Genomic DNA, 16,828 nt, shown 5'->3' with positions numbered 1-16,828 from the left:
GCCTACTGTAGGTGTTCAGTTATCAAATTGGATGTCAACACCAAGGATCAAGTATGGATGTTTGCTAAATCACAATTTTAGGGTATATAAATAGCAAATGTCATGTGTTGGGAAAGCCAATATAACTCAAACGAGAAAAAGACAGCCTCAACTAGTTATCAAAGACAACGCAGAGTCACTCAGAACAAGACTTCACAGGGCCCAGCAGACACCATAATTCTGTAAATTGGATGGTAGACCATAACATTATTTCTACAGAAATACATGCAATTCACTCATCCTAAAAACAAAATCACACGATACTTCACTGACAAATTTAAAAATAAAACTATAGATTCTAGAAATCTGAAATATAAAACAGAGAATGATATATATTTTCAGTAGATTATCAGTATTTGTAAAGAGACAGAATTAATTCATGAAATTAATTAATGAAAAAATTCAGTAAGAAATGAAACCTATGAAGATGAGGATTTGGGGATATAAAAAAATCATTTTGAACCTATGTAGCCTCTGGCTAAAAGAATAATTGGGACTGAATAGGAATTTTTGAACTGAAGTAAACTCTGCGTTCAGCCCACCTTGCAGAGAGACATTGAGAGTTTGATAACATTGTACATTGTACCCTCATTTGTGCAGGGAAGGAGGGCTCACTGATAAGGACAGGAATGAACATCCATCTGTAATTAAGCCTTGATCTAGCGGACTCTCTTATCTGTAACTAAATTTTGCACCAAAAGACTTGGTGGGCGTAACAGTTCAAATAACATCTTGCAACAGTAATGTATGGGGCTTACTATGTGTAAATACACAGCTGTAACCTGAGGGAACAGGCCCATTTGTAGGATGGTAGCAGTACTTATGTGCCTTCCCTCTGACAACTAGGTCTCAAACTCCTGCAGGAGGGTGCACAATAAACTGTGGTAACTATAAGAAGCTGGTCTCCCGAGTTTTGTTCAGATTCGATGTTAACAAAGAAAGGATGGAACTTTTCTTGAATCACAGCTCATGTCATATCTAGAGGTGCATTTGCACATGATCCCTTGATACCTCATCCCAACAGCAGCGACCATCATTCTTTCACAGTTATCCTGAGCTCCACTTCAAGCCAGCCGGTAGTGTAGTAGCATTCTCACCGGACATCGAGGCAAGTGGACCTGGCTTTGAATCTGGCTGGCTCCTTGCACACTTTCCATCCATACTGGGTTGAGCATTGAGCTAGCAACTCAACCTCATAAAACAGTAGACAAATGCTAAGGAAACAGCAAGGTTCCCGCCCGATGCGCCACATGACATGGAGAGCAACAATCAATTAATAGCTCCACTTCATTGTCAAGTTTGGTTCTTCAACAAAAGATATTTCTTTTTCCTTTCAGAGGATATCCTAATATTCCACCACATCTTTCTCCCCTTTCATATTTCTCCTTCAGTCATATCCCTTTTGTCTTTTGCTTTCACTACCATTTCTGATCTTCCCCTCCTTCTCAAGCAATCAGTCCTCAGCAGAAGCCTCAAGGGACACTGAACCCAACAGATGATATTTAATTCTTTCTCCACTGCTTTCACCTTAATGTTCATTTCTTTCATCACGAATCGCCACCCAAACTGAATACGTTTTTTCCAGATCTTCTGAATACTTGATTGACTTGGAAGCCCACCCCCAGCCCAGACTCTGACTCTTTCTGGAACTATTCACCAACAAATAATAATGTGACAATGACTTTCTTAATGATTCCACTGCACTTATTCATTCTATCTATCCCCTACCTAAACTGCAGCACTCTGCTCACTAAGAACATATCCTAGATTGAAATCAATAATGTAAACAAATGTACTGCTATTGTTGTATAGTGAACCAACCTCTTCATGAATGAGTGCTAGCTCTCTGATATCCCTCAAGCTTCCCTTTGAACCATGCTCCCCCACTACTCTCTCCCAGTTACTTAGCTTAACTTTCATGGGGATATTTGAGACCTCTGAATTCCTCTAGTTTCCTAGTCACAGCTGTCTCATTTTCACTACTGAGATCTAGCCTACTACATCTCTATCCATCACCAGGATGGTCCAAGGGTTCTTTGCTGCTTTCTTGATCTAATATCCAACTACATCTCCTTTCCTGGACCACCACTCCTTTATCTGGATGAATTCATTCTTACAAAAAAAAAACAAATTCTCCTTTAACTCCACTCACTCAGCAATTCATGGGTTCAGACTATGCTCATTTCCTTGGAGATATGAAGTAGACTGTATTTAGCCTGTTCTTGTTTCCTGTGGTAGGGTTGCTTAAGACTAAAAGGGCAGAGGTTTACCCACCTTCTTCCTACCCCGACTGAGGACAGAATTCTGTTTTCACCTTTCACCCAATTTGCATCTGCCATAATTTCCACAAGCTTCAATACAATGCCAGTATCACCTCCTTCTCTTTCAGCATTCCCAAGGGATTATTCACCATGACTGCCAGTTCATTCTTCCATCTCTATGAATAACAACTCCAGTGTCATTGCACCTTCCAATAAGTCTGCAGTAAATTTTCATAAATATTTGCTTACAACCTCAATGCTAACTCTGTTTCTCTCTGCTCAGGCAATCCCTGACCTACTAAGTAAATCCAGCAAGTCTATTTCCATGATGTGGAAAGTAGGCTTCTTCTCCAATTCCAATCAGTTAGTATCCTTCAAGACAGTGCTCCACTTCCTCAGCTAAAATTTGGATTGGACTTATTAACAATACAAATTAAGATATTACATTGAAGAATGCTGGATCAGATATAGAAGATTTCATTAAAATTTGTAATTTACCATGAGATGTAAATGGCATTGAATTGATCTGTACAACATCATCTGGAATTGCATGTGAAGGGAGCAGTTTTCCAAGATCAGAGAGGATATCTCTGCAGAAATTAGTGGAATTCTTGTTCTGTTGTTCAGGTAAACCACTGGGCACAACAAACAGAATCATCTGATCTTGATCACATATAGTCAATACACAAGCTTCCACTTGCTTCAAGCTTTCAGCTACCTAGAATTATTTAGAATTTATTACAATATTTTCATCATTAAATTCAGTAATCTTTTAACAAAAGCAATAAAAAAATCTAATGTAAAGAAGTCATCTTCAAAAGGTAGATCGTGCCATAAACCCTTTGAAATAGAGAATTCACAAAATTTATAACCTTATGAGAATAGAAATCCAGTTCAGCTTATAGTCATTCAACCACATACATGTATACCACCAAATGAAACATTTCTCCAGACCAAGGTGCACATCGCAGTACATAAAAGACACACACAAAGTAATATTACCACAAATAAGTTAACAGATAATAAAATGCATTTACCACACAAATGTTGTCCAGTAGTCTTTTGGTCTGGGGAAAGAAGCTGTTGCACATCCTAAAAGTTTTTGTCTTTGATGTCTTTTTTATCTTGACCCAAATGAAAATTCCTTTCTCAAGACCATGACCTTCAGTTCAAGACCCCTACACTCAATTAGCAGCTGCTCACATTAACATTGCCAATACTTCACTGATTCTTGAATTGCTCAATTAGATCAATCTCATTCTTCTAAATGCCAGTAAGGACAAGACAACCTTCCTTAGTCTCTCCTTTTGGGTCAATCCTACAAGCCAAGAATCAAATTAGTGAATCTATGGTGGGTTGAGTCCAAGCCTTTTATAGATATGGAGATCAGACCTCATACTCTGAGGTCTCAGTGAAGCCACGTGCAAAAAAGAACTTTCCTTTTCACTCAAACTCTTTACAATAAAAATGCCAACATGCCATTTGCCTTTATTCGTACTGTATCACTCTACTTCCTTTTTTTATGAACCAAATACCCAATTCCACCATACACAATTACTTGTTTCTTGCAACTAATGATTTGAACTGCAAACATCCAAGTGAGCATATTGATTCCTGTGGTACCCAGTCGGTAACTACCAAGCTGAAACAGAGCTATTCATGCCTACCCTTTTGTGGGCCTTTAGCCAATACAGGCTCCCCCTGCAATCCAAAGGTAGTGTTCCTATGAAACTGTTCATAAACTGAAATGTCATAAATCGAAGAAGCAATTACCATTAATTTATATGGGAAAAATTTTTCAGCGTTCCCAGACCTAAAAAAAACCTACCAAATCAAAGCAAATAACACATAAAACCTAAAATAACACTAACATAGGAAGCAGGAATGATATGATAAATATACACGCTATATAAAGTAGAAATATTGTAGGTACAGTGTAGTTTCACTTATCAAACTCGGGAAGACAGTGAGCCAAAATCGATTTGAAGAAACAAAAATCAGCCCATACACGCATGCACACGTACACACCTACGCACTCACACGCATGCGCAAACAACTACCCGCACAAGGCTTCACGGTCATTGTGGTCTTTCTCGGGGTAAATACACGTATAGACCGGGTGTCTTTTTTTCGTAAAAGCAAAAATCCTCTGGTTAGCGAAAACTGGTACTAATGTAGGTCTTTTGTAACAGCAAGTTGTTGTAAAGCAAACGTTCAAAAAACAGGGGCCACCTGTAATCCGCTTCTGCTAATGTGTTAACAAATCTCTATCCAATGCATGTAACCTAATTTGTAAATCTACAATATCTTGAACAGGTTTTACTGTACCGTATATGATAGAAATTGATTTACAATAGTTACCTGCTGTATACTTTCAAGATTTACACGTTTCCCATGACGTTTAATTTGGTTGTCTTTACGACCTAAATAATACATCTGTCCATCTTTAACAACTACCCAGTCGCCAGTGGCTCGCTTTATTCCTGAGAGCAGAGTTATTTCATCATTTAGGAAACATACACGTTCTTCACCACCTGGAGAAAAATAAAAATACAAAATCTAACTCATTACTACATAACATTTTTAACAACATGTATAGAATTCCACTTCTAATGCATTAACATGGCCACTTGCCTTAGTATTCACATGGTTATTTTAATATGCAGCATTATGAAGACATGTGTCCCCAATTATGTATGTGATAACATTTTGCATTAAGAAGCATAGTATGTGAAAATTTAGTTGCATACAAAAGATCACAACAACGTAACCAAAAAAGATACTAAATAAAGAGGGAGATGAACATGGTGTCGTAAAGGAGGGGTAGCATGTTTGCCTTTATTATTCAAGATGCTGAGTTCAAGAGTCAGGAACTCTGTTGCAGTAATATTAACTGTCTTTATGCTACATCTGGAATATTGCAATTAATTCTGATTACCTGGATGTGGAGGCTTAGGATAGATGCAAAAGAGGTTTACGAGGATGCTGCCTGGATTAGAAGGCATGTGTTATAAAGAGATATCAGGCATAACTTGGGTTGTTTTCTCTGGAGTGGCTCAGCCTGAGGGGAGACCTGATAGAAGTTTATAAAATGATCAGAGGTAGACATATAGACAGTTGGTACCTTTTCTCCCGAGGGTCAAAATGTCAAATTATCTAACACTATGAGAGAGGGAAAGTTCAAAAGAGGTGTGTAGGGTGAACTTATTTCATTTTTTACTTAAGAGATTAGTGTGTGCTTGGAATGCGCTGCCAGGGTGCTGGAGGCAGATGTGATAGAAGTGTTAACAAACTCTTAGATGAATATGCAGAGTTTAAGGGATAAGTACCATGTGCAGGCAGAAAGGATGAGTTTAACTAGGCATCATTAGCTTAGTTAATTCCTGTGCTGTATTAACCCACAATTTTTCTGAATTTAAATAGAGAAACATTCAAAATTTATTAAATATCAAGTAGTTCTTAAGACGAGCAAAGTTAAGCTCATCTTAAAATACTCAAGAACTTTCCAAATATATATAACTATTTTAACTCAACATTTGCAAATGCACTCCAATGTCAGGGTGTATTCAGGAAATAACCAGCAGAGTTGCCTGCAAATTTAAGAGTTTTGCATTCTGCAAAAACCCCAAGTATCACAACATTCTGGATGGAATGGCACTAACAGCAAGATTTGCCAAAGAATGGCAAAACTCAGATGTGATCAATCAGAAGGATTACTGTAATATCTTTTTCAGAATTATTTACAACTCCTCCTTCCAAACACAAAAGTCTGCAACAAACTATTTCATAGTTAAGATGCAAAAGAAAAAAGTCCCTACCTATGAAAACTTGCCCTTCTCCTTCCTGGATTACCTTGCCAGAGTCATCTACAACATCTAAAATGGTTCCTAAAAGAGGAAATCCTAAAGGCACATGGTCTTCATACCTAAAGCACAAACAGAAATAACAATTAATATCCAATGATATTTAAGATGTAAGCAACCTCCAGCTATCACAAGTATCAATAAGCATTTTTTAAGAAGTAACTGATTCTGGGCTTACTTTATGATTATGCCAGGGCAGTTACATAACATGATATTATAACTAAAAGTGTTTTACATGGACCATCAAAAACTATACCAGCTACTTAATATGTTTAGAATAATATATTTCTTGGGGAACAGAACAGCACTTGGCATCAAGAGCCTATCTTCTAAGGGACATCAAATTATTGTAATGAAAAAAAAAGCAAAAAAAAATCTTTATGGGTTGGATTTTCCCATCTTTTGCTTCAATGGCTGGCTTTGATTTGATGGCTAGATGGCTTTGATTGTCAAAGACAAGAAAATACTTAAAATTTTACTTTGTACACTAGGGAAAGCCGTTCCCCTGCTCAAAGGTTACTGGGGCTGCAACTCCTTATTGAGTGAATCATTACATCAAGGCTCATTTGCCTATTCTGGACATGAAGCATCTCACTAAAATCTGAAGAAAAGTAAAGCTGTCTGTTTAGTAACCTAGTCAACTTTTTATTATAAAATCAACAGTACCAAAATAGAGTTCCTTACTGTTCTCTAACTTTAGTAACATGTATTGAATTTAGAATTTATTTAAACCTTACAACCATCCCACAACGTGAGGGAGTAAAACTCTTTGCATTATTACTCTGTTGTAATGCACAGACATGTGAATCTAAAAGTCTAATGGCTTGTAGAAAGAAGCTGTCCCATAGTCCTAGCTATAATGCTGCAGTAGCGTTTGGCAGACAGAAGCAGCTGAAACAGTTTATGGTTGGGGTGACTGGTGTCCCTGATAATCTTCCAGGCCTTCTTTCTGCACCTGCTGCTATAAATGTCCTCAATGGAGGGAAGTTCACATTCACAGATGTGCTGGGCTGTCCATACCACTCTCTGCAGTGCCCAGTGGTCAAGGTTGGTGCAGTTCCTGTAAAAGGCCGTGATACAGCCAGTCAAGATGCTCTCAATCGTGCCCCTGTAGAAGGTCTCGAGGATTTGGGGGTCCATGCCTAAGTTCTTCAGTTGCCCGAAGTGGAAGAGATATTGTTGTGCTTTTTTGCTACACGGCTGGTGTATACAGTCCATGTTAGATCATTGGGGACGTGTACACCGAGGAACTTGAAACTACTCACCCTCTCAACTGCAGACCCATTGATGTTGATCGGGCCGAGTCTATCTCTGTTCCTCCTGTAATCCACAATCAGCTACTTTGTTCTTTGGACATTGAGGAAGAGGTTGTCATCCTGGCACCACTATGTCAGGGTGTCAACATCTCCTCTGTAGGCTGTCTCATTACTGCTAAAATAAGGCCAATCAAAAATTGGTGCCACGATGGGACCCAGCATGGGCCACATGAGTTGAATAGCCTCTTAAGTTATTAGTTCAGCATGGAGTGTTTTCGGACACTCGTATTTCCCATGTTTCATATTATAAATTATGTAGACTTACTGTCTTGTACTATGTGGGATTTCTTCAGGAATTTTGTAGTACGTAGCCCAACATGACACTTCAGTAATGCCATATAGATTGAAAATTTGGGTTTTGTTTCCTTCTTCACGCCAACTTTTCAGTACATCCAATGGAGGAAATGGTTCACCACCAAGTGCTAACACACGCAGAGGTGAATTATCTGAAAGCACTACAGAGGCCAGAATTTTGGATCCAAAACTTTTAATTAATGTTGGTGTAACCTGAAAAGAGATAGAATTAATTTGTCATTATATTTCAAGATTCACATTATAAAGATGTACACTAGGTTTACAGCTATTTGTTGCTTGATTACTAATTTTACATCCTCATTTCTTGAAAATCAAGCCCATGATGAGATACAATTTTTTGAACATTGGCTAAACTTTCATTTTCAAAAGGTTATTCCTCAAATGTGAAGTTAGATGGCAAGTATTATTGGCTAATTAACTTGAATGAGCATCACAAACAACACAATCCTGTACTTACATAAACATCATTAAAAAATATTGGCTCAGAAAGTAGTGGGTAAGCAACAGCAGTTCAAATCAAACGGCTGTTATCTACAGTATCAATATTTGGTGAAAGATCAGATAGTAATCTATTTCATGCATTCAACCTATTTCAACATTGTGAGATCATAGCTGAAAAGCTGAAACCAAATTCTACATTACCAACTAGTAATATAGTTTTGTAATATTCTTCTTCAGTCTTATCATTTAATATCAACTGACTTTGCTTTCTGCAAAAGCTGCAAGCTTATACATCCTTTGCATATCCAGTCTTTCCTGACTCTTGAAATACTAAATTCTACGCTCAAGCAGTGTAAATAACTTCTCTCCCTCCTCTCTATTAACCACCTTTAATACGTTGAGAACTACAATTAGATCATTCATTAACTTTTTAAATTATCAAGGACAACTTAGTGTGATCCCTGAACTATTTTCAGCAATGTACTGTAAGTGGTTAACCACAATTCTATTCAGCTTTAGCACAATTGCTCAATTCAATAAATATTAACACTCTGCTAATCTGTTTGTTTCATTTTAATACTTGGTGATGATATTTTTACAAGTTCATGTAACTTTAATCTGGCTTACAAATAAGTTGCAAGCCAAAGTTATGTGACAAGTATAATGATGGCTTCCATACCACTCTGATACCACCATACCTGCATTACAGACACCTTGTGATGATTAAAAAGAATCTTTGTTAGTCTCTTTGGCATCATTTTAATAACTGGTGGAACAATAAGCAGTGTAGCTCCACTGCATAAGGCTATAAATATTTCAATAATTGAAGGGTCAAATGTCAGAGGAGAGGCCATAAAAATTACATCTTCTGATGAAACATCAAAGATTGACCTGTAAAACAAAACAAATAAAAAGGTAAATAAAGCTGCAATAATGAAGCTAGCTAAGTTCAAGATTTTAAGAAATATTTTACTGCAATTTGACATTGGAAGAAAGATGGCAAACTTTCATTTTAAATTAGTAACAAAACAAGGAATTCATACTTCAATCTAGTCTGAGTATGGCTTTTGGTTTAATCAAAACACCAACTGTTAAACTATTTTCCTTATTTGTTGACCCTAACATAATAGATTCAATAATAACAAACAGCTGGAACATTACTAAATACTGTAAGCCTAGATGAGAAAAACCCCAGCTCATGAAAACAGGATTGGGCAAGGTAAATCTCAACCCTTCAGGTTTACCAGATTTTCTACCTTTCCATTACAAAAAGAATTGCATTGATTGTGACTTCTCAATTGTGGGATCAACTCCTACTTTGAGCATGGAGCATGGTGCTGCATGGTGAAACTCTAGGTTAGTATGAAGACAATTCTTACTGTGACAGGCTTTACTTACTTTCTCTGGTGGATGCAGAAGATTTTAAGACACTATTTAGATCAGCAGCAGGAAATTAACTTAATTGCATGACCAATATTTATTTCACATGGTACTACAAGTGTGATTTAATCTCAGTTCTGTATTGTAGTAAACCTACGTACATATCATTAAAAATAATCTGCCTTTCATCACAATGGTGCTTGTGAATACCTGCTACAACAATGAATCGAATGAAAAATTATTTCATTGGCTAAACAAGAGTTTTGGACACCCTGATACAGATAAACAAATTGCTAGATAAACAAATACCATTTTTTCCTGTTTTTAGTAGACCTGAAACTAATGTGCTAGCTTTATTTTCCAAGCCTGTTAAAACTTAGATTCCATTTTAAGATCACCTCTAAACTGAAAGTTCTAAATATTTCTTGTATTTTCCATCTACAGTACTGTGCAAAAGTCTTAAGCAGCCAGCTTTTTTTTATATATAGTTTCAGATGGTATAGCCTCCAGAGTCCTGATCTCAACATCATCGAGGCTGTCTGGGATTACCAAGAGAAAGAAGCAAGCAAGATAATCAAACTTTGCAGAAAAAAAAACTGTAGCAAGTTCTTCAACATGCTTGAAGCAACCTACTAACTGATTTTCTCAGAAAACTGCATGACTATACTTTAAGAAAAATGATGCAGTTTTAAAAGCAAAGGGTGGTCACACCAAATATTGATTTGGTTTTTTTTAAAAAACTGTTTTCCACTCTTTACAGTAATTTTTTGATATTTTAGAAACTTTTCATTATTTTTGAAAGCATCTTTGCTTTAGATAATTTTTTTTTACAAGTACCTAAGAATTTGCACAGTACTGTACTACTAAGAAAGGGCGAAATGAACAGCCTCTCTCCTCCATAAAGGTTTCAATTGACACCTTCCAGATACACTATCCAAAAGCACAGGGAGAATTTTGACTGACAATGGCAGTTTCAAAAATACTTTGAAAGAAATTGTATTAATCTTTGATGCTACCTCAGATTCTCTGGACAATTTTATTGGCGTGCCTGAGTTCCCATTTTTCACAGTAGGTTCTATCCCACAATATGTTTGTTTTAATTGTCAATATGCAGACAGACAGTTATCTCATTGAACTTAGTTTGTCAGTCTTTGGGTGCAGTTTTTCATTGATTATATATTTCTTTGTTCTACTGTGAATGCCTGCAAGAAAATGAACCTCAAGGTAGTATTTGGTGATACATACATACATTGACAATAAATTTACTTTAAACTTGGGAATTTTGAACTATGTATTTGACCCAAGAAAGATTTGGAAACTTAAAATTACTTGAATAAATTTATCCTGCTGAATATGTTCTACCTCTTAACTATATGTGTTTTCTTGGTGACATATTCCAATGCTTGTGACTTCCATCTTTATCTCATCACCAACTCTATACAATTATCATTGAATTTATCATTGTCGAAAAGCTTTCAGTATCTGTGACCAACTTACATCAGGCCAAGACATGATGAATGGTCAGTCTGATGAAACATATTTCTCAAAACCAGAACCCTAAATCTCCATCCCCAGGTTGTGCCTGATATTTTGAATTTTTTCCACATCTGAAGCTCGGAAAATAGAGGGCTAAGGGTAACCTAGGTAATTTCTAAGGTACATGTTCAGCACGGCATTGTGGACTAAAGGGCCTGTATTGTGCTGTAGGTTTTCTATGTTCTATGCATCTGCAGTAATTTGCCTCTGTCAAACATCTTACTCAATATCCAGTAATGAATGAGTAGGAATATCCTCCAACTAAATACAGGTGTTCCCCCCCCCCCTTTACAAAGTTAGAGTGTTCCTATGAAACCTTTCTTAAGCCAAAATGGCGTAAAGCAAAGAACCATTGATTTATATGGGAAAAATTTTCGTAAAAGCGAAAATCCTATTTGAAATGTGAAAACAGGTTACTAATGTAGGTCTTTTGTAAAAGTGAAGTGGCGTAAAGCAAACATTTGTAAAGCGGGGGGCATCTGTACTGGGAAAACCAAAGCAACTACCATTAGTTCCTATCACAAAATACTATTTCACAGATAATAATCACATAATTTTCCATGTCAATGTCAGAAAATTAACTAGATTATTCATAACCTCTGTGTAACATGCAACAAGTTCAGCTTTAAACCAAGCACTCATTTCATCCCTAAGATAATCTGGCCTCTTTCTTTAAGAACATCAGATACACTTCAGCCAGATCTATTGCAAAAGCCATTATCCATGTCTAATAATTCCAAAGTACCCTCAAGAGTATTGGCTGCTCTCTCCAAAACCCCAAAGTCACCAATTACTTTAGCATTTCCTCAAATTTAATTCCTTGTTATTAGCAGTCAGACCTTCAACCACCGAAATCTTAGGCTGTGGAGTTCTGGAGTTTACTTGCTGAACATCAGTGGCTCTCTACATCTCTTTTCCCCTTTAAGATATTTGTAAAACCTACCTCTTTCACCAAGCCATTTTGGTCACCTGCCCTAGTATAACCTTTGCGGCTTGGTGTCAATTTCTTTATAAGAATGCCTCTTGGACATGTTGGTGTTACATTCATGCAGCAGATTCTGACCTTCTATCATATTGTGTTACTTTTACATTGACCCAAGATCTTGCTGCATCACAGTGATACAGTACCTGGTGTGCAATGGCACCCCAGATGGGGAAAAAAAAGCCCCACTACTACTACTGCTACTTAGAAAGCTAATTGTCTTCAGTTTCTCAAGAATGCCAAGGGTGATGAGTATGACTGTATACTTTCCTGACTCTGCTCTGATTCCCCATATTCTTTAATACTTGCTTAACATTAAACTATAAGCCTTACATTAAGTGAACAACCTACTAGCATCAATGATCAAGATATACTCTGTGCTTCTAAACCTTAGGTGCAAAGCATTTTCTAATTACTCTAATGAAATGTAGCTTACTGCTTCTTACCCAAAATTCCCCATGCAGTGGAAATTATTCAGATATATCCAATTTATCATATCCTCTTAACACTATGACACTGATAAAATCTGAAATTCAAAATACAACATGTGGTTAAACTTACATGAGATTCTGTATATTGGGAATAATGCATTGATGAGGTACTCGAACAATTTTTGGAGCTCCCGTAGTACCTGAAGTTTGCAAAATATAGGCCAAAAATCCACGGCAGTCAACATATTTATATTCATGACTTCTTTTATCTGAGTCCGTTGTCTGCAACCTCCCTTCTTTTAAAGCTTCTACATTACTGCAAATGACATTCTCTTTGTTTTTGGGCTCTGAAGCGAAGGAATCCACACCCGTCAGCAGCCACTGAATCTTCACAAGTACTACATTTAGTTTTGGTATATCACACTCAACATTAATGGACAACCAAGCTGAAAATGAGTCTCTGAATTTCTGTAATATAAAGTTATCGTACAATATTATATATTGTCTTTCAAAACAACAGACTTCAAAAAAGAACTATAATTATTCAATCAAATCAAAGCTAATGTGGCTCAAAACAAACATGACATAAAATGTTTATTTTATGTTAATAAATAAATAAGAAAGCAGTCTATAAGTAAATGAGAACAAAAACAAAAATGTTGGAAACCTTCTGCAGGTTAGGCAACATCTGAAGAAATAAAAAGTTATGTTTCAGTACGACGGAGTTAGTGAGAGAATTAAATCCTTTACTTATAATTACTTAAAATTTCATATTTTTCAACTAAGCCCCCTCTCCAACTCAGTTCCAAAGAAAACCATTCTCAATTTTCCTTCACATTTAAAATTTTCTAGTCCTATTAACTACAGTGGATTCCAGTTATTTGGACCATTGGTTAATCAAGGCAGCCACTTATTTGGGACAACTCTTAAAGAAAAAAAACTAATTGAGAAAATAGTCATGATTCCCTTCATTAACTTGGGACACTATGCTGCATAATTAGGACAGGAGATGTTTGCTGAACAGTTTCTAAACAGCATCAGTCTCATGCACTTGCATGGCAGTCAAGACACCACACTCTTAAAGTGAGCTGGTTTTAAATAGCATCTGTCATGTGTTTGTGTTCAAAAAACAGCAATTTTTGTCATGGATAGTTGGCGAGAAATGAGCAGTAAGACAATTCAGAACGGTTTTGCTTACTGAAGTTTCAAGCATTCAGGCTGGAAAATGCCAGAAATGGCCATGAGTGAAAATGAAATGACTTCACTACTTCAACAAGTTAGGAACTATGAAGAATTTGAAGGTACTGACAATATCTTGAACGTTACAATGAAAATGAAAATTTGGAAGATGTAATCACCGAAAACATTGTATGAAGGCAGACTATTATCTGCACTAGGTGTCTGTGCTAATTTTGTTCATTTACAGTCAATGAAAAGAAATGGCAGCATACACTGGATGAATTCCTCCATTGATAACTATTAGGAACCAAATACATGAAAAAATCTGCAGATGCTGAAAATCCAAAGCAACTCACACAACATGCTAGAGGAACTCAGCAGTCAAGCAGCATCTATGGAAATGAGTTGATGTTTTAAGTTGAAACCCTTCTTCAGGACTGAGCATCTCTCTCCCACTTCCCTCTCAGTCTTGAAGAAGGGTCTTGGCCCAAAACGTCAACTGTTACTCTTTTATATTTGGAACCAATACAGCTTTACAGTACTGTAGTATTGGTAATGTTCTAATTTGGTCTGTATTTAATTTAAATACACAATTTCTTAATCAGATAAATGGTAATTTGCTTTTTTATACCTTTTAACTATTTCCACGAAATTTAGGCTAATTGGAGAAGCTATTCAACTGGGCTAAAACATACTGGTCCTGATGTGTCCCACAATACCTCAACAGGTTCTCCAGAGTAATCACATCTTTTCTGCAGCCAATTTCAGTTCCAAATTGTCATTCTCTCTTAGATGCCACATAGCTTCCTTATAATATGGCAACCAGAGTTTAATACAGGACTTACGGGCTAACATTGCATAGACTTACCGTTATCCACCTGCTTTTATATTCTATGTCTCATATCCTTCCACTTAATGTATATTCTGTGACCTCATCAAATGAGTCACCTGAAACTTTGCTGTATTGAACTTTAGTTTCCATCCAACTAATCAAACTTACACCTTTTTTTAAAAATTCATTGTTAATCACAGTTTTGATTTCATCTGCAATCTTCTTTCCTTAAGAGCCTACTTTAAAGTCTAAGTTTTTAATATATGTATTATAAAAGGCAAGCGAACAAGTATTCTGCCTTGAGGAATGCAGATGGCATCAGCCTAGCAATGCTGAAATCATTGCTTCTGCCACTGAGCCAATCAATCTGCCATTCTCATTTAGGTGCCACAGATTTATATTTATTAACAAGCCCATCTATGCTCAAACCTACTCCGTCACTTCAAAAAATTCAGTCAAGTTCATCAGATAGTACCTTCCCAAAATAAATCCATACTGAATTATCCTGATTAGATTGTGCCATTCTCAAATTAAGGCAATTATTTCCCTTCAGAGTCTGTTTAATAGCTTGCCAATTGCCAAAGATAATTTTGTAATCACTTGGTTTTTTTCCTTCCTCTATGGTAAAACAAACACGACGCCAGTAGAGCAATTTTGGTGTAGTGCAAAAAGTGCAATCAAAATGTAGCTATTTACTTCAAAAAGGTTAGAGTCTATGAAAAGAAAAATATGCTAAAATTGTTCAAGGCTGTAACAAAATCTCATTTGGTGTCACATTTAGTTTGGGCTTGCTACTTAATGCAGATTATACTGTTTGAAACCAATGAATCAAAGATGCAGTTCTTGGGATAATGAGTTCCCAGGAAGAGAAGGTAGCCTATGCTTGTTGAAGTTTAGAAGACTGAACAGGTATCTCATGAGACATTTAAGGACTAATGGGGTAGATTGAGTAATTTTATTTCTTCTGAAGATTCAAGAACTCCTTCCACCATTATTTGCATCTTTTTGTTTCACCCGATCATAAATAATCCCAATGTTCTGTACATCTCTTACTCTTCTCTGCAACTTAAAATATTTGTGGATATTCCTAGTTCTGCTGAAAGGTCATGCATAGACTTGAAATGTTAACTTTTTCTCTTTCCACAGATGACGCCTAACCTACTGAGTATTTGCTGGATTTTCAATTTTTGTAGATTTCCAGCATACACCATTTTTTCCAGAACCAAGCAGAGTAAGGAGAATATTCTCTAGAATAGAGACAAGGAGAAATTTATTTTTGCAAAGGGCTCTTAATCTGCAAAATACCCAATCGAGACAGATAAATCCCTTGGTGCCAAATGAAACACAAGATTATCCAATAAAAATTTTTTCTTATATTTAAGTCACTTCACAATTTAGAAAACTGGAACAAAATGGCCTGTGTACCCACAGAAGGCACAAGACTGAAAGACATGGGAGCAGAATTAGGCCACTCAGCCCATCAAGTTCACTCTGCTATTTCATCATGACTGACCCCAGATCCCATTTAACCCCATACACCTGCCCTCTCACCATATCCCCGATGCCCCGACCAATCAGGAATCTATCACTTTGAATATACCCACAGAACTGGCCTCCACTGCAGTCTGTGGCAGACCACCACTCTTTGCCTAAACAAATTCCTCCTTACATCTATTCTAAAAAGTCTCCCCTCAAATTCGAGGCTGTGCCCTCCAGTTCTAGATACCCCCACCAGAGGAAACATCCTCTCCATATCCACCGTTTCTAGTCCTTTTAACATTCGGTAGGTTTCAATGAGATCCCCATGCATTCTTCAAAACTCCAGTGAATACAGGCCCAAAGCTGCCAAACACTCTTCATATGTTAACCCCTTCATTCCTGGAATTATCCTCGTGAACCTCCTCTGGACTCTCTCCAATGACAATACATCTGTCTGAGATAAGGGGCCCAAAACTAATGACAATACTCCAAGAGCAGCCGACTAGTGTCTTATAAATCTTATGGATTATCTCCTTGTTTTTATATTCTAGTTCCATTGAAATAAATGCAAAATAAAAGCATGTACTCTAAAATCAAAGGACACTTGAAAAAAAGTGTAATGTTAATGGATATTGTTAAAATTATGATATTAACAATATTTGAATTTTAAAAGAAAAAAGATCAACAGTTGGGTCCGGAACAAAATAATTAACCATAAACATTTGAAGGAAGGGACCCAAGAGACAGTATATATAAAGAAAACAGACTCTTATG

The 16,828-nt window shown here is 36.7% G+C and overlaps 1 protein-coding gene across 3 annotated transcripts in view; it reads right to left on the bottom strand.

Moving 5' to 3' along the window:
• aasdh (aminoadipate-semialdehyde dehydrogenase) overlaps positions 1-16,828 on the bottom strand; it is a 32,863-nt gene that overhangs the window by 12,112 nt on the left and 3,923 nt on the right. For 2 of the 3 annotated variants that reach the window (XM_073064613.1, XM_073064615.1), the window contains exons 3-8: positions 12,695-13,032; positions 8,934-9,126; positions 7,745-7,986; positions 6,119-6,225; positions 4,662-4,834; positions 2,799-3,018 (exon numbers count right to left, since the gene is read on the bottom strand). In XM_073064613.1, coding sequence (XP_072920714.1) covers positions 2,799-3,018; positions 4,662-4,834; positions 6,119-6,225; positions 7,745-7,986; positions 8,934-9,126; positions 12,695-13,032 — 1,273 coding nt within the window. Of the gene's footprint in view, positions 1-2,798; positions 3,019-4,661; positions 4,835-6,118; positions 6,226-7,744; positions 7,987-8,933; positions 9,127-12,579; positions 12,628-12,694; positions 13,033-16,828 lie in introns of those variants that run through there. The other variant, XM_073064614.1, reaches the window with a different exon arrangement.

The sequence above is a fragment of the Hemitrygon akajei genome, chromosome 13 (genome assembly GCF_048418815.1).
Source record: "Hemitrygon akajei chromosome 13, sHemAka1.3, whole genome shotgun sequence".
Lineage (NCBI taxonomy): Eukaryota > Metazoa > Chordata > Chondrichthyes > Myliobatiformes > Dasyatidae > Hemitrygon > Hemitrygon akajei.
This window is presented reverse-complemented; position numbering and strand designations above follow the sequence as displayed.